This window comes from Culex quinquefasciatus, chromosome 3 (assembly GCF_015732765.1).
Source record: "Culex quinquefasciatus strain JHB chromosome 3, VPISU_Cqui_1.0_pri_paternal, whole genome shotgun sequence".
Lineage (NCBI taxonomy): Eukaryota > Metazoa > Arthropoda > Insecta > Diptera > Culicidae > Culex > Culex quinquefasciatus.
Window position 1 is genome coordinate 117,144,536 of NC_051863.1, and position 27,067 is coordinate 117,171,602.

Genomic DNA, 27,067 nt, shown 5'->3' on the forward strand with positions numbered 1-27,067 from the left:
AAAATGCGCATTTCCAAATTTAAAAGCTTTAAGAGCGAGTTTTTCACCAATGTGTAACAGATCGTATCGAGGTGCTCCGATTCGGATGAAACTTTCAGCGTTTGTTTGTCTATACATGAGATGAACTCATGCCAAATATGAGCCCTCTACGACAAAGGGAAGTGGGGTAAAACGGGCTTCGAAGTTTGAGGTCCAAAAAACCTAAAAAATCTTAAAATTGCTCGCATTTCCGTAAAACTCCATCATTTCCAGCTCTCGTAGATGCATTCGAAAGGTCTTTTGAAGCACTTCAAAATGGGACATAGACATCCAGGATCGGTTTGACTTTTTCTCATAGCTTTTGCAAATTACTGTTCAAAATTGATTTTTTTGAAACCTTAATATCTTTTTGCAACAGCCTCCAACACCCATACTCTCATAGATCAAAAGATAGGTAATTTCATGGACTATAAGCCTACGGTATTAACTTTTTGGCCAATCGCAGTTTTTCTCATAGTTTTTCGATTTTTCTACAACAAACATTTTACAACGTTAGTTTTTGCCCTGAAGGCCTCCATAGCGGCACTTTTTGGTCTCAACTTTGTCATATTTGGAATCCTCGGAAAATTTCACGTTAGTTGGCAGTATTGGAGTGGTAAATTTGATTGGAAAAATTGCCATTTAGAATGAATTAAAATATTTTTTAACAATTTGTTGGATTAGGGATAAAACAGGTTTTCGCCTACTTGATACAGCATTTGACGTATTGATCACAGAGTAAATAAGATCTATTTATTTTTTCAAAAATGTTTTATTTAATTATTTATTAAATCAAATTTACCACTCAAATACTTCTAACTAACGTGAAATTTTCCGAGGATTCCGAACATGACAAAGTTGAGACCAAAAAGTGCCGCTATGGAGGCCTACAGGGCAAAAACTAACGTTGTTAAATGTTTGTTGTAGAAAAATCGAAAAACTATGAGAAAAACTGCGATTGGCCAAAAAGTTAATACCGTAGGCTTATAGTCCATGAAATTACCTATCTTTTGACCTATTGACCATACCTTACCATACCTCGATTTAAGGTCCAGTTAAGAGTAAAGTACGCCATTATGTGCAGTTTTCAATGTGTCAATGCGTATTACGAAAAATCGTTTTCAATCCTATGTTATTCAAAAAAGACGTTTACGGCGTCACAAAAACCCGTACAATATTGTCACTTTTCGTAAGAAATTAGTTGCGATCTGATCGTGTTATGAAGATATCACACCCTGCAAGTATGACAACTGGCTAAAGGGATTTCAGGTCAGAACGCGTTTGACACACGTACATGCCTGACTACTGTATGCATTTTTTAAATGTTACTCAGGAATCCAGCAATCAACTTCCACCAAACTTTGGTACAATGCACAGAACAGTCAGCCAAACAAAACGTGTTTATTGTTGTTTACATTGCGTACTCTTTTTTTTTTATTCAAGGTGAAACATTGAAGCACGTGTTTCTCGGAACGTCAAAAAGTGAAGTTCGGCAAGATACCCCCTCGTCGATTTCCTAAGTTATTGTAACATTTCAATTTGCTTCCATCTAGTCAGTGTGAAAGCACATTCCCAGGTCACTTTGCCTCATTTTTGTAGCAATTTACATCTCGAATTGAAATTTGCATGAACAATGGACACTTTCGTTCGCGATGGCATCCGCCCTATCAAGGGAATGTAATCTTTCCCAGATGTAGACGTTCATCTTTTTGTAACTACTGATTAATGGCTTCATTCAGACACGCTTTGCACGGACTGAAGGTCGGAGATTACTTGTTGCCTTCGCGAGATTTTTGAATGACTCATGACGCAAAACCCTGCCCGCGGCCAGATAATAGTAGAACAACTTTGTGTACAGATTTACCCGTGAAAGTTTGCACGCCTTCAGCGTGAAAAAGACGTATAATTCAATTTACGGCGCTCGCGTCCTATTTAGGACATTTTGCGCTTTTATGACCGTGGCCGTGCCCCGTCACTACCCTCCCCATGGATAGCCTCACAAAACGGTGGCTGGCGACCTAAAAACCGGCGACCTAATGTCCACCCTCTGTCGTCGCGGGTTCAGGTGATAATTAAATTTCGCACCCGCCAGCAGAATCCGGCAACATTTGCTCTCACTTGGCTTTGCTTAGAAAAAAAAGCTTCGTTGACATGGTAAGATGCCAATTTAGTTTTGCTTGATAGTGGTGGAGAAACGAATTACTGAAAGTATTTGAATTTCATTGCTGTAGGATAAAATAAAATAAATTGCTTTTCGACACTGGTGGAAGATTAATGGAATTTTACTTTAGGGCGGTTTCAACTAGCGTATGATTGCTAACTTGAATTTAAAAGTAGCAATTCAGAAGAACTTTATCTTATCTTTTTAAACGCATATAAAATATATTTAAATTTTTTCCAATTCTTTGAATATGGTTAATGAATTCACGTCCTTCAGATGAATTAAATGACCAATTCATGGATTTAAACTAAACTTGATGTTTTCACTTGTGGTACTTAAACTGTGCTACTTATTCTAGTCTTCCATAAAATGCACCTTTTAGTACCGAAATGCATGTCCAAACCCGAAAGACTCGTTCCCAGCCAATTACAACCTGCCGTCTTTTCGGTAGTATTTTTTGGGCTGAATTATTACCCCCAAATAAGTGACCTTTATCGTGCTGCCAGCTTATTATGTGGACAATTATAACAACACAACCTGATCGAGAGGGAAAAACAAACGAAAAAAAAAACAGATGGCCAACGCAGTCTCCAAAAACAGAACTCGAAACAAAACTAGCTAATTGAAAATTTTAAACGGTCCAAAAGAAGACGAATCGTGATAAGATTTAGGCCACTGTGTCTCTGGGCTACCAGCAAACCCGCTGACTGGTTGGCCGCCGATGGTCTCACGTCAAGTTGGTCGTCAAAAGATGCTGGCTGTGTGTGTCCGGGGCCAATCTGTCCACGGTGGTGGCCGAGAGATACAAACAGCCCCGAGGCATTACTGCAGGGAGAGGTCGTACCGAAAAGGAGAAACGTGTCGTTCCCCGTTGATGCGTATCGGTTGAGATGGGCAAGATCGGGGAATTTTACTCGGTTTGATGGTGTCACATGCTCAGGTTTGATGCTCATGTTCGATGCTTAAGTTTAGTTTTAAATGGGCATGTTAGTAATGAATTTTGCCATTTCCAAACAAATCTCAGATAATTCAGCAATGTCAGACATTGTTTATATTTGTACAACTTTCTTTGTTTGTTAAAACAAGAAATCATACATTTCGAAATAAGCTTTGTCAAAAAGAACTCTTAAATGACCTTGAACACAAATAAATTAAAAATATTTTTTTCATTTATTAAACTTTCCAACCTTTTTAAATCAAGACATTCTGCAAAGGTAAAATATTCAATATTAATTTTTCGAGTTAATTTATTTTCTCAAAAAAACACACAAAACTTTTTCAACAAATCGTAACTTGGCGACAAAACTTTTGTCCATACTTTTCTATGGCTCAAAAGTTGTGGTTCTTTGTCCCACAGGCCAACAGGTAAAAAAAAACATGAAAATAACACAACTCCACGCTCCAATCAACAGGATTGGATTTTAGTGACAAAATCGGCAAAAAATAACTTTTTTCACTAAAACTGCGATAACTTTAAATATAGCGATGACCTATACATGTTTGGATAACCAAATTTTCGTATTTAAAAGACGCAACTTTTGAAACCCAGACATGTAAAGTTATCGCAGTTTTAGTGAAAAAAGTTGTTTTTTTGCCGATTTTATCATTTTCCCGTTTATGCGCACGCGCGTCGAAAAACACGGATTTTATTTTCAAAAAATCATAACTCGGAATCCTGTTAATGAACTCCTCCCATTTTTTTAATATGTTACATAAAAATGTCCGGGGAATCCGATAAAAATATTTTCAGACATAGGCTATTTGGTCCAGACACCGTCAAAACGGCATTTTAAAGTTTCATCCGACCTTTTCATATGTTAGGCTAGATTTTTGAAACATTTTATTATTTTGCTTTGAAAGGCCAACTGATACCTTTCATTTTCGTATAAAACAATTGAAATCGGTAGGAATGGCAAGGAGTTACGATTTTTCGAAAAAAAATGGTTTTTGCGAAAATCGACGAAGATGGTTGTTTTTCAGACCACCCTAACACGCCGCAGGTCACCCTAATGGCCAAATAAAAAATTACGGGTCTAATTATTTCGTACAGGGAACCCCCAGAAAAATGTTGAGCCCGATCCGAGCACTTTTGTTTTTTTCCATGCTGTTTTCGTGGGGAATTGCTGTATTCATAAAGTGAATCATGACGATTTAATCAAATTATCAAATCAAATAAACCGTAACTTATTGCGTTTATCTATGACCAATCATCGATTATACTTAAATCGATTGGACAACATTCTAGCTCACAGTTTCACCTCTCTTCCTAAACAATAACGTTTCCCGCAAATGTTGGATCAGAAGATTCAAGAAAAATGTTTGAAATTCAGGGAAAAATGTGCTATATCTGAATACCCCTTGATTCAAGGATTGGTTTAGTTTATGGTAAGATTAAGTTAGTTTTAGGTTAGGTTATGTTTTCTTAAATTTATTTATTTTTTTTTTTCCTCATTGTACCTAGTGTTACAAAAATGATAAATCATATACTTTTAAAGTTAAGAAAATGAACAGTGTTTAAATCACGAAAAGCAAACTAAAGCTGAAGAGCCACAGCTGACCACTTATTATGTAAACCAAATGTAATTATTATAAAAAAGATTCAATAAAGTATATTTAATTCAAAAAAAAATAACGTTTCCCGCGGGATCATGACGGCAGCAATCAAACTTTCACTGCCAGCTTGCCCACCCCTATAGAAAGCATAGATTAGCCTCTCGCACGCCAATCAATCCCCCAGCAGATACGGATCAAACATTTCTCAAATCTAAACAGGCTCCCCCACTCAAAAGGGGTGGCCGCGCCCCTGTCATCGTCCGACCAACCGAGGCAAGTCAAGTTTCGCTCAAATTAAACTGCTCACTCATCCAGATTCACACCCCCCTTTCGGGGTTCCGAAATTGGCGGCCATGGCCCACCTCGCGGCATGTGGTATGTGGCTGATGTACCTTGGCCCAGAAATTGCCCGAGAGGGGCAAGAGGGGGCTCGAAACATGTGTTTTGTTTGCTCAAATCACATGTTGTGGGGAAAATACACGATGACGACGACGACGCGCGGCACGGCCCCAAACAACATGACTTGACTATGCTCTCTTTAGGTCCGTTCGCAGAGCCGAAAGGCAAGCCGCGTGCGCGCTCAGGCTAAGTTGTACAACATACACTTTGTTGATGATTTCTACCGCCTTGTTGGGAGTCATCCCAGCACCGTTGCTGGAGGTTGGGATGCGGAATGGATGGAACCTGCCTCAAAGGTTGTGCAGACAACTTGCGTGTACACATCCAGATGCGTAGTCAGGTCGTTGTTTACAACAGTTTACCGCGGTGCATGCAAATTTAATACATTTTAATTTGTTTTGTATAGTACTCAACGACTTAACTCTCTACAATTCAACCTGAACCCATTACAAATCCTACACCTCAAACATATGTGAAATTTCTCAAGAATTTTGATTGTGTTGAAATTTCGTAACGGAAATGTCGTCAAATTAGAAAAAATAGTTTCATTGGCCAAAAGGTCTGAAATTTTCAAAAAATATATTTTTGTACAGTAATTTGCAAATCGTTGTGTTCGGGCTATTTTGTCGCACGTTCATCTTGGGCCAAATTAAGTTAAGGCAGCAATTTTGTGCAGCTATTCAACAAAAACCGGCAAACCTCCGTGCATAGTTGTCACTCTTCAAATGATAGAAGTTTCGATCTTATTGTGCTATCGTGACACACTCTGAAATTTGAAGTGGGACAACTGGCCAAAAGGAATTTAGTCGGAGAACGTTTTGTCACAATACACATTTTTGATTATAACTCGGGACTTCGGCCACCAAATTCAATAAAATTTCGGGACAATCGCTCAAAACTTCAACTTAACACTTCAAATGCCCGCAAAATTCACCCATTTTGTTACATCTTACTAAGTATACAGCAATTACATTTGAAAAGAGCCTAAACCGAAAAAAAAATTCTGATCGGATTCAAAATTTTTCTGGGGGCTCCTTGGCCAAAATAATTTGACTCGTATTTTTTTTGTTTGGCCATTAGGGTATCCTACATCGTGCTAGGGTGGTTCGAAAAATGGCAATTTTCGTCATTTTTCGCAAAAACGATTTTAGCTGTCTTAAACGGAAAAGAAATGTGATTAGTTTGGCTATTTGAGAAAAATAGTAAGAAGTTTCAAAAATCTAGCTCAACATTTGAAAAAGCCGTATAAAAACTTTAAATGACGTTTTGACTTTGTCCGGACCAAAGAGCCTATGTCTGAAAATATGTTTATCGGATTTCTCGAAAAATTTTACATAAATTATGAAAAAATTGGCGATGTCGAACCGTACGTTTCCGAGATATGTTTTTTTTCTAAAATATAAACTGAGTTTTTGACGCGTCACGCGCAAAAACAGGAAAATACCGAAAAAGATAAAAAACAACATTTTCACTAAAACTGCGATACCGTCAGTGGAGGTGACTATGGGTCAAAAAACGATAACCCTCTCGTATTTTCTTAATAACAAAAACAATTTAAATAACATCGGAAATCATTCAACGTAGATTTGTTCTTAGATAGTTTACTAACATTTTCCCAAAATATGGCGGATTTTGATGAACACTACCTTAAATGCCAATAGTTTGAAAATTGACCCAATCTCACCCCTTAGAGAGGGTGACATTGGGTCAAATGAAACTAAAATGATACTCAAATACAACGATATGGTAAAAACAAGTCATCCAACAGTGTTTCTTGTTCGAGGGAATCGTATTGACACGCTACAATGTTTGAAGTGGAGATTTTCAAATATTTGGGTAGTTTTCGAGCAATTCTAACAAAAATATTGAAAAAGTGATTTTTCGAGATGTCATTTTTGGCCAAAAACGTATCCCAACTTTAGACAGCTGCCAAAATAACAGGATTTGTTCAAGGAACGAGATTTTTTCAGCAAAGTCATCTTAAGATGTCCCCTACACAACCATTTCAACAGAATTCATTTTTATTGAGAAGAACCTGAGAAATGGTAAAATCCGTAAAAATCACTTTGACCCAATCTCACCCCCCAGACCCAATGTCACCCCCACTGACGGTAGCTTTGAAATTTTAGCGATGACCTTTGGGTATCCAAATTTTCGTAATTGAAAGACGCAACTTTTGGTACCCAAACATGTATAGGGTATTTGTCCCTATTTTAGGCCTAGTACCTATTTTGGGTCTACCAAACTTAATTCAACGAAATTGAGCATTTCACCAAATCTGGCAGGAATCTGCCATACGTGCAGCAAAAAACACGTTTTAGACGAGTTTTGAACACGCTGTATCTTTTTTTTGGGGCAAGCTAGCACCATACTCTCTTTGGGAAAGTTGTAGAGGACATTCCAGAGCATCCGAATATGAGTCCGGTTTTGATACAAAAACAATGTTTTCTCCATACAAATTTATAAGGAAAATTGAATCGCTTTGCGCAAAGTGAGGACTAAAGCAATCGGTCCCAAACTATGGGGAGTTGTTTAGGACCCCAAAAGGAACTGAAAAAGTGCTGTGCTCAATAAATTTGGACAACTTTATTTTTTGCCATACAACCATATTACACCCTAATGGGACACCTAGTTCAAACGTGGTAAGAGTTTACTGGTATATAAGAGAACAAATTGAGCAAAGGAGGGAAAAGTAGTTACTCAATATCCTTCAAAATAGCACATGTGCTTTAATATTTTTATTTAAGACGTAGGGGAGTGTGGGGTAATTTGGACACCCTAAGGAAATTGCTCTGCCACGGGCTGTATGGATATTTTAAAGGAATGTGGATGACACCAGAGGATAATAGAGACCATATTTAATGGAAAAATGTCATTTATTTCGATAAATTTTGATGAAAAACCCATTTTTATCGCAAAAATTAAAAGGTGTCCAAATTACCCCCACATTTTTATGTGGGGGTAATATGAACACCACTATGGGGTAATTTGGACATGCCCTGTGGGGTAATATGGAGATACCTTGTGGGGTAATATGGACACCTTTTTCGGGGTAATTTGGACACACGTTGAAGAATAAGTTTAACATTTGATTTTTGAGCATGTTTTATATCCTTCAACCTGGTTTTGTAATTGCTTTTTATTTTTAAGTGTTTTTTGCTTACAATATTTCGTCAAAGGTTTAAATAATGATTTTGTGATAGAATTAAACTTCAATAGGAAGATAACAAATAGTTCAGTGTAGTATATATAATTTAACCATTCATTCTGAAATGATTTAAAAATTTATTCTGGATTAAGCACAAGTATAGTTTATAGTGATTAAGGTATCGTTCAGATTTACCGAAACCAATATTTATATTGAAATAACTAACCTGAAACTATCATTTTTTTTAATTTTGCATTCCGAAGCCCTTTAAATTTGAATATTATTGTAAACAAGCTTATAGAAATTAGAAATGTCAAAGAAATTAATTTTTAAAAAATCTACATTAGAGTTTAGTTCAACTCCAAATGTGCAGTAATCAAATTTTCATCAATTCGAATATTGAAATAAATTTATCTAAATTAAAAATTAGGGGTCATTGCTAATATTCCTTTTTGAGTGTTTTGACATTTTAAATCCCTCTAAGTTTATCTGAATCCCATTAAAAACTCGACCAACCATGAAAGTTACTTTTTTTTGCCTGACAGGTAGATTTTCAGGTATGTCCAAATAACCCCACAAGCCATGTCCAAATTACCCCCATAGCATGTTCTATCATAAATTTCAATTTTTTGATGATAAAAATGGATGAAATGCACAATATTTGTACGTACATATCTCAGACATCGTCCAAGCAACCCCCTTAAACAAAAATTGTCCGCTTTTTTGCCATATAATCCCTGCAAAACCTTATTTCCCAACCCTCAAAAATTAGAACTTAAGGCAAGGCCAACCGGCCTTTGGAAACTTTTACATATTATACCAAAACTACTTAACCTATTCCAACTTTTTTGGTTTGTCCATACTCCTAGGCCGTTACTTGTACTAGCCTTATCGCTTAAATTGCTGTTTTCACTTTATATCCGAAGAAAACGTGATTTTTAAAGGGGTGTCCATATTACCCAAAACTCCCCTACTCGAAGTTTTCTATTGAGTCAATTTGGGAGCAGCTGGTCAGACTACCAGTGTAGTGCCATTAAAAGAGATGTATGTAAGTTTACTTCTGAATTTTTATTTATTTTTTGTACAAATAAATATTTGTATTACAGCAGACTGTTTTATTTAAAAAAAACACACACACAATATGAACACTCAAGAACAGAAAAATGCGCTCAATCCCCCACGAACGCTTCTGGCACGCCAATACCCAAAGATTAGTGTGTGGGGTCTTGCATCGACTGATTTGGACCATCATTTGGGTGTTCTCTCGCCGCACACTCGCGTTCACTGGGGTGAGGGCAATCTGTAATTAAATTTCTGGGTGGATGCATATTTAGACAAATATTTTCGTTAGTCGATGTGAAAGTATAGCTATTACAACTTTAAATTAGCCATCAGACCTTCGGGACATTGGGCGCTCCAGGCTGTTTCCGAAATGATTTTCGAAAGGTGTTGAACTTGGCCCACGGAGAAGTGTTCCGAACCGAAACGCAAATGAATTAAGCGAAATACAAAAGCCAAAATGAGATGTTATTAACACTTTCTACATTTAATGCGTTTCCCGTTTGGCGGCGTGCTCGAATAATTGTTTTATCTGGAAGAAGTCATCGCCTTTGGCTTAGAATGAAAGTCGTCGTGGAACCTGTACCCTTTTTATGTGGGATCTAAAAACCGGTGAAGCCGACAGTAGGTCAGTGGTGGAAGCTCGTTAACTGAAGGAGGAGACGTATAGAAGTAAAAGTAGAACTTGGACTATTTGAGGGGTAAAATGAAAATCCAGTTTCGAGCCCATCATAACTGTTGCGCAATGGGAATTGAGCTGAGGGCCTCGATCATCGACAGTCAACGATGGCGCGAGTCCAAACTGGATCCAGACAGGATGCGTCCCGTAATTAGACGCCGCGCCGGAGAACGTGGATTTGATTTACGACCACCGGTCTTCTGGTCTGGTCTGCCACACAGCTGTTACTACATCAATCTTTTTTAATTAATTTGCGCGCCCGGATAAGTGCGTGAAGATGGACCAAAAGGAAACAGGTTGTAGAGTTGAGGTGTTCCGAGCTCCTCCGAAAAGTCGGTCATCCGTGAACGCGCCAAACACGTATGACGAATTGCATTAAGACGACGGGCATTAGATAATGGGTTAGTTGGTCTTTAATTAGAAAAAAAGTAACACAACAACACGTGCTCTTGCGCACGCCTAAACAGGTGCCTGCTGAATATTTAAGGCAATTGTGGAACAAACAAACGATAAAATGAAAGGAAAACATGGATGTTGCTTGTTATAATCTTGTTGGTGTTAGTTATTGTTATTAGATCATTAGGGTAGATAATTTAAACTCCAATACCAGAGTGTGGTTTGCAAAAGTTTTCCGAGGATGTTTGAAGTGGTCAAACAGCAAAAGAGTAGCAAATTACACATTCAAAACCCAGTCCTTTTATATGGATCACCACAAAGATTCAGACGTTCAAGCATTCATGAAAATGGGAACCACAAACAGAGTGTTCAAATTTCATGGTACGTTTTTCAATTTTAGGAACTCTTTTTTCTCCGTGTTGCCTCTAGAATGTGACGTCAACAAATTACCGACAATGGAATTAATCATCGTCGGTAAGTGCCTCCATTTGGCCGTTTATCTTCCAAACTTACTGACAGTGACATAACAAATGTTGCAATTATGCACTTTAAATTGACGACAATTCACAAGTGCACGTCAATTATCGATTTAAGCGAAATTATCCCCTAACGGTTATGCCCATAAATATAGATCGAGTCAATCAAAAAATCCTGCCCACGTGATCTGGCCCACATGCGGTTGGCGGATCAAGTTCATACTCCCGCAAGTTTGCGGTCAAGTCTGTTCCATAAAAAAAAAAGTCCGCGACAGCGGTAGCATCAGTAGCAGCAACTGTACCAACATTGATTAGCTTCGACACATGTGTGTTACAGCATCTGAACTGTGGTCTGTGGAGCAAATATTTCCCGATGGCCATCACAGCCACTTATCTTTGCACTAGATTCTTCTGGTTTGGTTGTGCGATCCTGACTGATGCTGCCCTGGTGCACAGTGACAACCGCCTCCGGGAATGATCCGTTCGGACGGAATTGGTCCACATGCTACCTGGAAGGCTTTTTCGTACAGTGCACTGAGTACCACTTGGAGCATTTGAACAGAACAAACATCAAACCCTGAAACGGTTGTTATCGGGTTGGTTTATTGAGAATTTCTTCCGCGTTGCTGCACGTCTCCGTCGGTTGATGGTGTGGTTTCGTGGCCCCGGTGGCAAACTCTAAAAGATAGTGGGACTGTTGATGATGATGAGGCCAGCCAAAGTCTAAATCGGTTGATCAAGTCGTGCTGATGCAATTTGTACCAACGACGGAGAGTAGGTACCATTCAGTCGGGGATGAAAGAAAAGACAAAACCACTGGAAAAACTAACGCAGAGCAAAAAGGTAACGATCAAATGGTAACAGTACCACTTCTTCAACCGGCCTGTCCTTTTCCGACCTCGCGAGATCGATCTCAAGTTACGACGCGTCGCGGTTACGGGGTGACCGTTCGAACTAGCTACAATTAGGTGACCGGACCGTGTGGAATCGATTTGATGGACATGGGCCTTACTACGTAGTATGGTTGCCTTTTTAAGAGGTGTCGAGCCGATTGAAGAATAGCGCGTTAGTTTTTTTTCTTGGAAATTGTTTAGCCACCGAGTGGTCATTCCGATTTGCTCGTATAAATTTTTGCTAACTTAAAATTTGAAATTTTGTCTTCAAATAAATTCTTGAATTTGTCAATTCATTGCAAAAACATATTTAAATAACTAACTTAATCCACCTATGTGGTTGGAGCCTTCCTCACTTTTTACCAACAATGGGTAATATGAGTGGTTTGGACACATACTTCAGCTATTTTTTTAAGATCCAGAAAAATAAGTACACAGATATAACTTAAGTGGTAATAACTCGATACAGGGTTGCCAGATCTTCAATGTTGTGGACTCGTTAGAAAGGTCTTTCAATTACCTAACCAACGATTGGTCAGATGATGGATCCGGACATCGTTTACATACATTTAAGTGAGATCCGGCATCGAAAAAGTACAAATATATCACTTAAGAGGTCATAACTCGAGACAGTGTTGCCAGATCTTCAATGTTATGGACTCATTGGAAAGGCCTTTCATTTACCTAACCAACGATATGTCGGATGATGGATCCGGATATCGTTTACATACATTTAAGTGAGATCCGGCATCGAAAAAGTACAAATATATCACTTAAGAGGTCATAACTCGAGAAAGGGTTGCCAGATCTTCAATGTTGTGAAATCATTAGAAAGGCCTTTCAATTACCTAACCAACGATAGGTCGGGTGATGGATCCGGACATCGTTTACATACATTTAAGTGAGATCCGGCATCAAAAAAGTACAAATATATCACTTAAGTGGTCATAACTCGAGACAGGGTTGCCAGATCTTCAATGTTGTGGACTCGTTGGAAAGGTCTTTCAATTACCTAACCAACGATATGTCAGATGATGGATCCGGACATCGTTTACATACATTTAAGTGAGATCCGGCATCGAAAAAGTACAAATATATCACTTAAGAGGTCATAACTCGAGACAGAGTTGCCAGATCTTCAATGTTGTGGACTTATTGGAAAGGTCTTTCAATTACCTAAACAACGATATGTCGGATGATGGATCCGGACATCGTTTACATACATTTAAGTGAGATCCGGCATCGAAAAAGTACAAATATATCACTTAAGAGGTCATAACTCGAGACAGGGTTGCCAGATCTTCAATGTTGTGGACTCATTGGAAAGGTCTTTCAATTACCTAATCAACGATAGGTCGGGTGATGGATCCGGATATCGTTTACATACATTTAAGTGAGATCCGGCATCTAAAAAGTACAAATATATCACTTAAGAGGTCATAACTCGAGACAGGGTTGCCAGATCTTCAATGTTGTAGACTCATTGGAAAGGTCTTTCAATTACCTAATCAACGATATGTCGGATGATGGATCCGGACATCGTTTACATACATTTAAGTGAGATCCGGCATCGAAAAAGTACAAATATATCACTTAAGAGGTCATAACTCGAGACAGGGTTGCCAGATCTTCAATGTTATGGACTCATTGGAAAGGCCTTTCATTTACCTAACCAACTATATGTCGGATGATGGATCCGGATATCGTTTACATACATTTAAGTGAGATCCGGCATCTAAAAAGTACAAATATATCACTTAAGAGGTCATAACTCGAGACAGGGTTGGCAGATCTTCAATGTTGTGGACTCATTGGAAAGGTCTTTCAATTACCTAACCAACGATATGTTGGATGATGGATCCGAACATCGTTTACATACATTTAAGTGAGATCCGGCATCGAAAAAGTACAAATATATCACTTAAGAAGTCATAACTCGAGACAGGGTTGCCAGATCTTCAATGTTGTGGACTCATTGGAAAGGTCTTTCAATTACCTAACCAACGATAGGTCGGATGATGGATCCGAACATCGTTTACATACATTTAAGCGAGATCCGGATATATGTGAAAACACATTTTTATACATAACTTTTGAACTAGTTATCGAAACTTCAAACAATTCAATAGCGATGTATGGGACCCTAAACCAAGTCGAATGCAACTGGTTTGGTCAAAATCGGTTCAGCCAGTTCTGAGAAAACTCAGTGAGAATTTTGGTCACATCCATACATACACACACATACACACACATACACACACACATACACACACACATACACACACACAGACATTTGTTTAGTTTTCGATTCTGAGTCGATATGTATACATGAAGGTGGGTCTTTGAGCTTTCAATAAAAAGTTCATTTTTAGAGCAGGATTATAGCCTTACCTCAGTGAGGAAGGCAAAACCTTCACGTGTACAAAATTCCCGGGATTTTTCCAAAACCAGGAATTTATATTTTGTCCCGGGAATTCCCGAATTTGGAAAAAAATGGAAATTCAGAGTTTGTTGTGGAAATAGATTAACGACGACAAAAATAAAATATTTAGCATATATAAAGGGTTTTTAAAGGTCCCATAAGCTATTTTCTTCTTTTTTGCCTTCCTCACCTTACTGAGGAAAGGCTATAAAATCACTTTGAAATTAAACTTCTTAATTTGACGTCCTAGACCCACCTTCATGTATACCTATCGACTCAGAATCAAATTCTGAGCAAATGTCTGTGTGTGTGGTGGGATGTTGATCAAAAAATTGTCACTCGATTATCTCGACATTGACTGAACGGATTTTGTCCGTTTTGGCGTCATTCGATCCGTCTTGGGGTCCCATAAGTCGCTATTAAAAATCATGCAGTTTAGTTAAGTACTTTAAAAGTTATGCTTAAAAAACGATTTTAACAAAAGTCCGGAAAATTGTAAAAAGGGTGGTTTTTGTAAGAAACCCCGTCATGCTATACATTTTCAGAAAGGTATTTAAAAGACCTTTCCAACGCGTCTAAGACATTGAAGATCTGACAAATCTATCAAAAGTTATAAGCACTTAAGTGTTATTTACACGCTTTTTGGAGGCCGGATCTCAGATATGTTGATGAAAACGTTGTCCGGATCTCTCATGCAACCTATTGTTGGATAGGTATTCAAAAGACCTTTCTAACGCGTCCAAAACATTGAAGATCTGACAACCCTATCAAAAGTTATAAGCACTTAAGTGTTATTAAAGCACTTTTTGCATTTTGGATAGCGCCCTTTACATGTGAGGAAGGCGCCAGCCACCTAAGGGTGGATTAAGTAACGTTTTTAGACTTATAATGGAAAATTGTCAAAATCCGTCAATTCGTAAAATACCATAGCGCTTTAAATATTTTTTAATTATCTTTATATTTTTTTCAAAAATGCTTCTTCTTGATTTTAAATTAAAAAAAAAATAATTATTAATTTTTTTTTTTTAATTTTTAATTATTTTTCATTGAAACATCTTTGGCAAATCAAGACAAATATATTGAATTAGGACACCTGTTTAGTAATTTTTATTTTTTATAAATACTGTTTTCATTGTTTTGATTGCAAAGCAAAGCAATCCACTTTAACGAACCTCGGGTCTTTTGTGGGCTCTGTTGCAAGTTTCTGCTCATTTATAGGCGTCCGAAGGTTATGTGTGGTGAGTCACCCAAAACCTCTTTTACGCAAATGGACCGACGTTTCCCCATCCGATAGAAGGCCAGGAATCGAACCCGCGCCACGATTTTTTTGATTGATTTCTGCTAAATCAGGAACAGAAGAAAATAATTAGTACACCGATCTCCAAATTGGTTGCTCTAAAATCTCCTGTATTATTACTGTTTCAAAAATTTCCCGGGATCTTGGAAATTCCCGGTATTTCAAAAATATTTTCCCCGTTTCCCGTGAAATTCAAAACCCGGGAAAATTTGACGCCCTAATCAGTTTCAGACACTAGCGTGCACAGGGTGGGGCAACATGGGGCAACTGCCCCACCATTCTCAGAAATTTGTTCTAAATTTGGTCAGGGGGTGTCCATAAATGACGTAATTTTCAAAACGTTCATATTATTGCCCCACCTTCCACAATGAGCTGGGCACGCTTGTGGTTTCAGATGATAGTCCCAGATGTCCCCTACAAGCTCCAGGTTGAGTTGATATCTGGATGGAACACTTTTTTTATTTTAATTTGCAAATTGTGCTATTTTTTACTAAAATGCCAATAACTCTAGAATTTGTCAGGCCCTTTCAGATGCATTTTGATTTTTCTAATTCAATTGAATTTTGTTTTAGCTTACCATTTTTATTTTTTGTATTTTTTCATTTGGCTCAAACTTTGTGGTGCCTTCCCTATGACCAAATAAGCTATTTTGTGTCATTGGTTCACCCATACAAGTCTCCATACAATTTTGGCTGCTGTCGATACAGAAATGGTATGCAAATATTCAAACAGCTGTAACTTTTGAGTGAATTTTCTGATCAATTTGGTGTCTTCAGCAAAGTTGTAGGAATTGTTGAGGACTATTGAGAAAAAAATAGGTACACGGAAAAAAATTGCAGATTTTTAATCAACTTTTTTTTCACTGGAACTCAATTTCCCAAAATACGTATTTTTTTTTTATTTTCGAGATTTTTTAATGTGTTTTAGGGGATTAAAATCCGCAACTTTTCAGCCATAGAGAAACATGGTCAAAAAATCTGCAGCCGAGTTATGAATTTTTGAAAAAAATAGTAATTTTTGGAAAAAAAAATCGAAATTTCATGCAAAAACAAAATTGACGTTATTTTTTAATGCAAATTTGAATTTGCAATTGAAAAGTACTTTACAGATTTTTTGATAAAGGGCTCCGTTTTCAAGAAATAACCACCGAAAGTTTGATTTACCGAAATATTTGCATTTTTAGAATTTTAAAAATAGTTACCATGAGTGACCATTTCTGAAAATATTTTTTTTAAAGTTCAGGAAATTAGCTATAAAATTGTCTAATAGACATTGAAGATTGGACCTCGGGTTGCTGAGATAGAACCGCTTTAAGAAACACGAAAATTGAAGTTTTCTAAATCTCATCAAAACAACCCACCATTTTCTAATGTCGATATCTCAGCAACTAATGGTCCGATTTTCAATGTTAAAACATGAAACATTCATTAAATTTTCCGATCCCTTCGAAATAAATATTTTGAAAATTTTTAAATCAAGACTAGCATTTTAAATGGGCGTAATATTCAATGTTTGCTTTGCTTGTGGACTCGCTCTTAAATAAAATTCTTATAAAATTACGAATAATTTAACGCTAACCTAAGTGGAAAAATAAGAATCATTCAAATCAGACATAAATCGGAATCATCAAATTGTCACAAAATGCGAAAAGAAGGATGATTACAGGATTTAATTGAAGTAAGCTGTTAGAAAACTCTAAAAATCCCGTTTGATGAGACAAATATTAAAAAAATATAAATCGCTATTTGATTCTTTAGCATTTTGGATAGTACTTTATCCGCTTTTCTTCGAAAATCTACTTCAATAAATCATGTTTTTATACCATGTTATAACCATTTTGATACTTATCATTTGTTTTATGTTTCTGCCAAAAGTCAGTTAAGTAATATTTTTTTATTTTGAATTCAGTAAACGTTAAAAGTAATAAAATACATTTGTCTTTAAAACAAAATTAAATAAGTTTGATCAAGACTCTATGAAATATCAAGAGAATTTTCCCGTTTTTTTTTTGCATTTTTCACGTTTTGTTCAATTTTTGTATTTTTGAATTACGGTCCCCTAAAAAAAATGCATTTTTTAAGCGTGAAAAATCAATTGCAACAATATTGAAAACCGTTTTTCGACAACACATGCATAAATAAACGATGTGTAATATTTGCAATATAAATAGATATACAATCAATTACACAAATTTTTCTATGAAAATTTATATTTATTTTTTTGCAATATTTTTGATGCCTATGATTTTTTCAAAGATATTTTATTGAGGAGTATAAGCTTGAAATAAAATTTGCATTTGAGCAATTCTCCCCATAGGGGAAATATACCCTTTCTAATCAAACACCTATCTTCGTCATATGGAGAGTTTGATGCTCGATTAAAGCTCCAAAAATACTATTTAGGCTATAAATTTACCAGCAACAGCACCGCCTCGAGTAAGCACGCAAATTTATGCCATTTACTGGCCAAAAATATCAAATTTAATGCACTTTTGATCATAATTTCTATTTTGCGAGACCATTTCTCATCATTTTGGTGGCACACACATCCACACGCACGATCAAAGGTAAACTGCTTAACGAAAATCGCCATCAATATCTTTTCACTTGCGCTAACGACTTCAAAGCGCTTAAGATATAAAATTGCTTTCAACTACCGGCAACATGTTCTTTTGACCATTACTTGGTCACTCACTTGAAAAATAATCCCGAAACATGTAAATAATTAGCAAGCGCCATAAAAAAAACAAACGCGCTAAGTCTTCTGACGTTTGAATTTTAAATACCCATTCCAATCGAAGACTGAAGAAAACCGAGCGAGAAGCGAAGGCAAATAAAGAACAAAGGGTGGCCACCAACACCACCAACATGCTGGTGCAGCGCCTGTTAGAGTGAGCAAGTGCTGCCAGGAAACTTTCGCTATAAATGCTACTTTTCGTGAGTGTTCGCTTAAAATTTCATCAATTTTGGCAGCACTAAGCAGACCCAACAGAGCGCTGGAAGAAAAAAAGAACTAAGCTGAAAATAGAAAAATGGGCGTGGCCCAATGCACTCGACTGATTAGAATGCATTTTTGAAATATTTTTTTTAAATGCTTGTAAAAGGAATAGCATAACTTTTAATAAAAGTGAAAATAAACAGAAATGTTCACAAAAAGTTGTTCTACTCGTTGGTGTACTTTGATTTTAGTGGATTTCAAGGAACAATCCAGATTATCCAGCATCATTCAAACACGACCGCTTATTAGGCTTAAAATGGGCATATTTCCCCTGAATGGATTTTATTTGTAGGTATTTCTTCATTTGGCCTAAACTTTCATAAGACCAAAGCAGCCTTTTTGTGACAAAAACTTTAAATAAAACTTGTACCAGCCTCAGTTTACTGAACATTCATAAATAAAAAATATGTATTTTCACTGTTTTGACAAAATTGACTGAGAAGACTGCATTAAAAAAATCAAACTTTTTATTATTAAACACAAAGGTCAATCCAAAAACTCTGTGTGTCTCTAAGATTGCCGTCCAATAAGAAACATCAATTCAAATCCCAAATTCCTATTCCAGAAATAAGACAGACTGAACTTTTCAATGCATGCATTCCACTGTATGTGGCCTAAATCGAATGTTCAATAACTTTTTAGTGCACATTTGCAAATCAATCGATAGTCAAATGAGCGCAATTGATTGAGTGAAATTGTTTCACCTCGATTGGCATATCTCTCGGATCACGACTAAAAATCCGCTGGGGGCACCGGTAGGAGCTTTTCCAACGTCAATATTTGCATATCACCTTGCCGGCAGCTAGTCTAAGAGAGAAAAAAAACACTCCGCTGCGATCTGTGCTCCAAGTCCCAAATCATTGTGTTATGATGAGAGGAGGAAATTCCGCTTGGCCGCCCGGCCGCACCGATGAAAGCTGGATAAAGTGGAAGTTGAGTCGAGTCGATATTACAACCTGCATTTACGCGGTTGAAATCGAAACAAACTGCACGCCCCGGTTGCTCACCTGTGCCGGCGTGATGTGGCCTGGCCAAGTGGCCACGATGGGCACTTGGGCAGGAAGGAAGGAAATGGACTGTGGTAAAAAAAAACTAAAAGCAAAAACCAAAGAGTTGAAGATCTGGCGCATGCTCAAGTGGGATTTAATTCGTGTTTTTCACCCGTGGCGCATTAAATTTGATTTTCTGAACCCACCCCGAACTCAGCGTGTTCAGGTGATCAGGTGGAAAGCCAAACCATAAAAAGTAGGCAAATTGATTTCTGCTGTTTCACCCCTCACACACGTGGTGGTTGTGGTGACGGCGGTGGAATTGCTGACATAATTTGTCGTGGTCTTTTCAACTGAAACCGAAATCGATTCGGCTGCTGTGTTTTTTACCGCAAATTTTCCGCCGGATTAATTTTCGCCGTAATTTTCAAATTTATCAATTAACTGAAAGAGAAATCAAATATGTAACTTTTCGTGCATTTTCTCGCGTAAGTGGCCCTGTTGAAAGTGAGATAATTTTTATTGGATGATTTGAAAGCATCGAAGTTGAGGATGTATAACAAAAGAAAGTGATATTAAATTGAGCTCAGAGTTCATAGATTAAATTTGCAACATAAGCATAAGCACATTTAGGCATTTTTTATACTTCTCTACATGTTCTTCTTAAGCAGCTGTCTAACTGTCCGCAGAACTCTGACGAGTTATGATGGGCCTGTTTCCAGTGTTTTGATCTCGTGTTATGAAACTATCCAACTTTTTTTTATTGCGTATTTCTATGCGTTTTCCCGTGTTCTTCTTATCGATATTCTCGATATTCTCGATATTCTCGATATTCTTCCAAACTGGTTGAATGTCTACTTCACACAACACAACTTCTTGCAAAACAAACACAGTCAACGCACCTTTTACTGTACGGCAGGTTTGGAATAGAAAATATTACTTTTATGGCAGATTTCCTTAGAAAAAATGCGGGAAAATATGTCAAACTAGATAATAGTATTTTTCAATAGTTTTAAATTGTTCAGTTTGAGAAATTTACAAAAATAATATTTTTTCAATAAAAATGCACCCGGTTTTCAGTTTAAGTCTGAAATTTAGGATGAAGACTTTTAAGACATATCCCGTGTGCATGAGTTTTTTTTTCAGATAAAACCATAAAAAATAATCGCTTTTAATAAAAAATTAAAACAGATCAAAAATAACCACTTGGCTTTAAGGGGTTACATACATGTATATCAGCAAAAAAGTCAGAGGCTAGTATGATCACACCCTTCAACTTTTTTTAAATTCTTTTTTTCAGGGCATTAACATATACATTTTCACCTACTAACAAAACAAATTTGAAGATATTTGGTTGCATCATTGCCGAAATATAGCAATTTCAAGTTGGCAGTTTAAAAAAAACGGGTGCCACGATATCTCAACCACCGACATCTCAACACTGTCTAGACCAAATCGGCTCAAAATTTTGATGAAGACTCTTTTAACCGATTCTGTTTGCATGACGATTTTCAAAAAAAGATAAAAATATTTTTGTGTTTTTCATATGAAACCGATAGTTTTTGATTTTTGTATTTTTTTAAAAAGCACATTTTAAAAGTTGGGCTTCGTCATGCTCACGGGATACAGTCATGCCTCGGTTTTGCACGCCTCGGTTTTGCACTGCCCCGGTTTTGCACCGTTCAGCTGCCTCGGTTAAGCACGGCCCAGAGCTTATGGGTTTTTGGCTATATGGGAGACATTGGCTTTAATCGTATGAAAAATCATGCAAACATAAAAAAAAATTATAGTGTTTTGGAATCGGGATGATGTCAGTTATCCATTAAAATTATTATTTCATATAAATTTTCACAAAAAATACGAATTTATCCTGTATTTTGAAAATGCATTTTTTTCCTTTAAAGAATCCAAAAATATATTGTTATTGGAATATGGATAATCCACACACTGTACACTGTACATCAAATGATCAGGTTTTTTACACATTTCGGATATAATAACAATTTTTTTAGAAAATACTCCAAATTTTCACAAAACTACGTGTTTTCGAAAAAAATACTCAAAATTTTAATTTTTACAATATGGGTATCAAACGATCAGGATTTTTTCATACATTTCGAATGTAATAACAACATTTTTAGAAAATACTCAAAATTTTCACAAAACTACGTATTTTCGAATACAATACTCAAAATTTCAATTTTCACAATATGGGTATTAAAAGATCGGGATTTTTTCATACATTTCGAATATAATAACAACATGTTTAGAAAATACTCTAATTTTTCACAAAACTACGTGTTTTCGAATAAAATACTCAAAATTTTCTTTTTACAATGTGGGTATCAAACGATCGGGATTTTTTCATACATTTCAAATGTAATAACGTAGTTTTGTGAAAATTTTGAGTATTTTCAAAAAAATATTGTTGTTACATTCGAAATATATGAAAAAATCCCGATCGTTTGATACCCACATTGTAAAAACGGATTTTTTTTGTATTTTTTTCGAAAATACGTAGTTTTGTGAAATTTTGGAGTATTTTCAAAAAATATTGTTATTACATTCAAAATATATTAAAAATCCCGATCGTTTGACACCCACATCGTAAAACGGAAATTTTGAGTATTTTTTGAGAAAATACGTAGTTTTGTGAAAATTTGGAGTATTTTCAAAAAAAAATTATTATTACATTCGAAATGTATGAAAAAATCTCGATCGTTTAATACCAACATTGGAAAAACGGAAATTTTGAGTATTTTTTTCGGAAATACGTAGTTTTGTGAAAATTTGGAGTATTTTCAAAAAATATTGTTATTTCATTCGAAATGTATGAAAAAATCTCGATCGTTTGATACCCATATTGTAAAAATTGAAATTTTGAGTATTTTTTTTTTCGAAAAAACGTACTTTTGTGAAAAATTTGAGTATTTTCTAAAAATGTTGTTATTACATCCAAAATGTATGAAAAAAACCTGATCATTTGATACCCATATTGCAATAACAATATATTTTTGGTTTCTTTAGAGAAAAAAATGCGTTTTCAAAATACAGGAAAAATACGTATTGTTGTGAAAATTTTCATGAAATAATAATTTTAATGGATAGCTGACATCATCCCGATTTCAAAACACTATGATTTTTTGATGTTTGCATGATTTTTCGTACGATTAAAGCCAATGTCTCCCATATAGCCAAAATCCCATAAGCTCTGTGCCTCGGTTATGCACGCCTCGGTTTTGCATCCCCCATATGCGGTGCTAAACCGAGGCATGACTGTATGTATTGAGAGTCTTCACTTTAAATTTCAGCCAATTTGGTCCATCCCATCTCGAGATATCGTGGCACCCGTAAGTCAACTCGGGGGTTAGAGAAAAACGCCAACAAAGTTTGACAAATCGTCTCTTACGCAGTTTACTCATAAAATATCTTCATGAAACTTTCAGGAGTGATTAAAAATCATATTTTGAGTGGATTTAACAAATATTCTGTAATATAAAATTTTGTGATTTTCTACATGTATGTGTCCCCTTAATGACCACCTAACAAAGTGTAAAGAAAAAAAATATATAGAAAAAATTGGCAGTAAAGGGTCAATTTAGTTTTGGAATTAATTCATCGATTTAAAAATTAATCGCTATTTTTGTTAAAATTTAAAGAAGAATCAATTCATTTTTAACCAAACAAAATGTTTCCCTTTTCTCCCCCCAACAGCATCCCACAAGGTGTTCTGCTCGGAGGACCAGATGCGCGTGAACGTGGCGCTGCCGTCGAACGACACCACCGCCGTGTACCTGGAGGGCATGAAGGGCTATCCGGATCCCAAGTGTAAACCCACGATCAAGGACACACTGGCCGAGTTCCAGCTCTCGCTGGTGAACATTTACGAATGCGGTGTCACCCGGGTCGTCAACAAAATCACCGTGAGTTTCAAAAGTGTTTGGTGATTTAGAAGAAGATGATTGGCATTCTTGTTTTAGGGCAAGAAAGTATTCTACCATCGGGTCATCATCGAAGGTGACGAGGAGTTTGGCAAGGAGGTCATCAGCGTCAAGTGTATCACAAACGGTCCACTGTACAACGTGACCCATGGGATTGTCAAGCGGGACGTCCTTCCAGCTGGATTTCAGGAGCCAGAGTGAGTTCAACAATTTCGTATACGGAGCTGTTTGAATCATTCAACGGCCTTACAATTGCAGGGACCTGGAGATCACATCCAACATCACCGGAAGTGCCCCGGAACCGTCCCTCACGATTGCGGTCCGCCAGGGTGAGAATTTGGTGTCCGGAGACTTGAACGTCAGTCCAGGCACGAACCTGCAGATGGAGATATTCCTGGACAAAAACTCTGCCCCGATTTATGGGCTGGGCGTAAACTACATGCAGGTTACCGACACTCTGACACAGGAGGAAACCATTATCTTCAACGGGTATGCTTAAAATTGGCTCGAACTTAATTTTATTTACTAAACTCCTTCTCAAAATCCCGTGCAGCTGCTCCGTGGACCCGTACCTCTTCGAGAACTTCAACACCGTCGACGGCGATCTGCTGACGGCCAAGTTCCGTGCCTTCAAGTTCCCCGAGTCGACGTTCGTGCAGTTCCGCGGCACGGTGAACGTATGCGTGGACCGCTGCAAGGGTGTCTTCTGCCAGGGCCAGATCGCGTACGGTCGCAAGCGGCGCGAAATTTCTCCGAGCGCGGCCGATCCGAACAAAATCTACGAAGTGACCATGACCACCTTCATCAAGGTCGATTACGACGCGATGGCCGATAAAAGTAAGTGTTATGTTGAATCTTAGTATGTTGCAAATGTGCAGCTCTTTTGTGTAATTTTGCCATAGCTCAAAAGATGCTAATCAATCAATTCTGTTCCAGGCACCGCCTCCGAGATCGACCAAAAGTTCCGCCAGTTGAAGCTGGCGAACCAGAAGCTGGCCCGAAACAGCCGCGCCGGCAACGTCTTCGAGAGCATCCACGAGTCGTCCTCGAAGAGCGTGCCCCAATCGAGCCCAAGCAGCAGCAGCGAGGCAGCCGCCACGGTCGAGGAGACCATCCTGTTCACCCGGGAGGTCATCAGCCAACCGGAACAATCGATGGGCAGAAGCGACGGCAGCAGCAGCCTTAGCCGGCGGCCCTTGCTTGCCTCTATTGCGGCCACTTTGGTGCTGGTGCTCGGCGTCGCGACACGTCTCTAAACTATCGATTTCGTCCACTCAGATCTCAGCGAGAAAAAGTAACCCAACAATACTGGACCACAATGACCCCCCTTTTTCAACGAATTGGCGTGCAACTTCTTGTAAATATCACGATTTGCTAGTTCGCAGGGCGAAGCTACTTACCACACAAAACGCAAACGCAACAAACACGGACTAAAACGTTTTAACAGCCGGACAAATTTTAAGCCAGCTAATTTTAATGCAAAGTTTTAACGCGCAATATTTTTTTACAAGACGAAACAAAAAACAATGTGTGATTGAACAAAATTTTGTACATTTAAATTCGAGTTTCATTCGATTCGATTGGAGTAAGACTGTGTGCGGGAAAACTGAAGCGAAAATAAATAACTTAGGAAAAACAAAATCAAACGATCCCCAGAGCAGTTCGATAGACGATAAGCAATGTAAGTTATACTAGTCTAATAACGTTAATTAAAGAAAAAGTAAAACAAATCAATCGATTGGCGCGAGTAACCTGTTGTAAAATGAAAGTGTGAAGAAATTCTAAATCTTATTGATAGCGAAAACTAACTGATAAGCGTCGACACCGGAATCGACAAGCGGGCCACGAGTGCGGAGAGAGAAAAGCTATGCGATACAGAAATTTCATTTATTTGTGGGAAAACTAACAGTTCAAACCATGGGGCCACAGGAATAACTAAACTCACTCAACGTTCTACGCTAGGTAACTAAACAAATCGTGCTCTGAACGCATAGTTCTACTTTGTGGAGGTGTAGGTCACATGTGGCCCGCTTATTGAACGGCATTATGAATAGGTACTTAAAAACTAATGTAAAATAACTAAGCTTACGAAACAATAAAAGACTAACGGAAAACATGGCTTGATACGTTTTATTATTTTGAAGAAATACCTAACGACTTGTTCAACTACACTCAAACCCCGATGGTTTGACACCAACTGTTGTCAAACGAACGGGTTCACTTTTTAGTTTGTCACCCTTTTTACACGGAGTTCACACACACTACCAAACGTTTGATTTGATAGTGTAAGTGAGCGCCGTGTAAAAAGTGACAGTTCGTCACTTTTTAGTTTGACTTTGACCAACCAACGGGGTACAAACTAAAAAGTGTTTAACGAAAAAGTGACCAACCACCGGGGGTTGAGTGTATAAGCGGCAATTTCACATGAAAACAGCATGATTCGAAAAAAAAGTTCTCCGATCGGGCTCAAAGTTTGCCTGGGGGTTCTTTGGCCGAAATAAATAGACCTGTATTTTTTTTTGTTTAGCCATTTCGGTGACCTACGCCGTGTTAGGGTGGTCCAAAAAATTGCAATTTCCGTCGATTTTCGCAAAAAACACGTTTTTCGAAGAATCAAAATATCTATTTTGGACGCAAATGAAAGATGTTTAGATAGGCTTTGAAGGAAAAAATAGTTCTAAATTTCAAAAATCTAGCCTTATATCTGAAAAGGTCGTATGAAAACTTAAAATGCGGTTTTAAAGATCTCGGGATCAAAGAGCCTATGTCTGAAAATATATGTTTATCGGTTTCTTCGGACAATTTTACATAACATATTTTAAAATGGTGAAAATGCATTAACAGGATTCGGAGATTATGATTTTTGGAAAATAAAAACCGGGTTTTTCATTTTCCCGATACTGCGCGCGGAGCGTCGCGTTGGAAGTCCAATTTTGAACCCGATCGAACAACTTTTTTTCGAATCATGCTGTTTTCGTGGGGAATTGCTGATAGGCTACCATCCTTGCTACTATCTCAACTATGAAGAATCCGTACCAATCTGGTCAATCCACCATAATCGTATGGGAATCAACTTTTCTTTTTTTTTCAACTTTTTCTTCACGAACTAAAACTTGTTAGGACTATTAAAACATGCAAGAATTCTGATTTTTATCGAAATGAGACGCTTTCCTCCTTCTTGACACTATTTAACTCCAAAGTTTAGCATTTTTCGTGATTTTTGGCAAAAACTATGATATATCGGAAACTATAAGTCTATAGGATCCAGATTGAAATTTCAATCTTGAAAACGGATTAAGTCCATCGATTCTGAATACAATTTTCATTAAAGTATAGGTTCTGAATCGACTAGAGTAGGGCGTCCAATTTTCCCGGGTTTTGAATTTCCCGGGAAACGGGAAGAATATTTTTGGAATCCCGGGAATTCCCGGGATCCCGGGAAATTTTTGAATCAGTAATAAAATCTATGTTTCATTATATTTGTTATGTTTTCAAGCTTAAAATCATTGAATTAGCTTAATAATATCAAATGGTTATAATCCTCACTTCAATCTAAACAAAGACGACAGTTTTAAAATAGCCTGAAAGTTTTTATTTTTCTTTGTGGTGTTTAGGATTTTATATCAACTACTATTTTTA

The 27,067-nt window shown here is 37.3% G+C and overlaps 1 protein-coding gene across 7 annotated transcripts in view; it reads left to right on the forward strand.

Moving 5' to 3' along the window:
- Positions 1–25,547, forward strand: part of LOC6035607 — a 112,720-nt gene extending 87,173 nt beyond the window's left edge. For all 7 annotated transcript variants that reach the window (XM_038262694.1, XM_001845704.2, XM_038262691.1 and 4 more), the window contains exons 3-7: positions 23,202–23,410; positions 23,468–23,625; positions 23,687–23,917; positions 23,982–24,265; positions 24,365–25,547. In XM_038262694.1, the coding sequence (XP_038118622.1) occupies positions 23,202–23,410; positions 23,468–23,625; positions 23,687–23,917; positions 23,982–24,265; positions 24,365–24,684 (1,202 nt within the window). In that variant the 3' untranslated portion in view covers positions 24,685–25,547. The remainder of the gene's footprint in view (positions 1–23,201; positions 23,411–23,467; positions 23,626–23,686; positions 23,918–23,981; positions 24,266–24,364) is intronic.
- Positions 25,548–27,067: the final 1,520 nt, after the last annotated feature.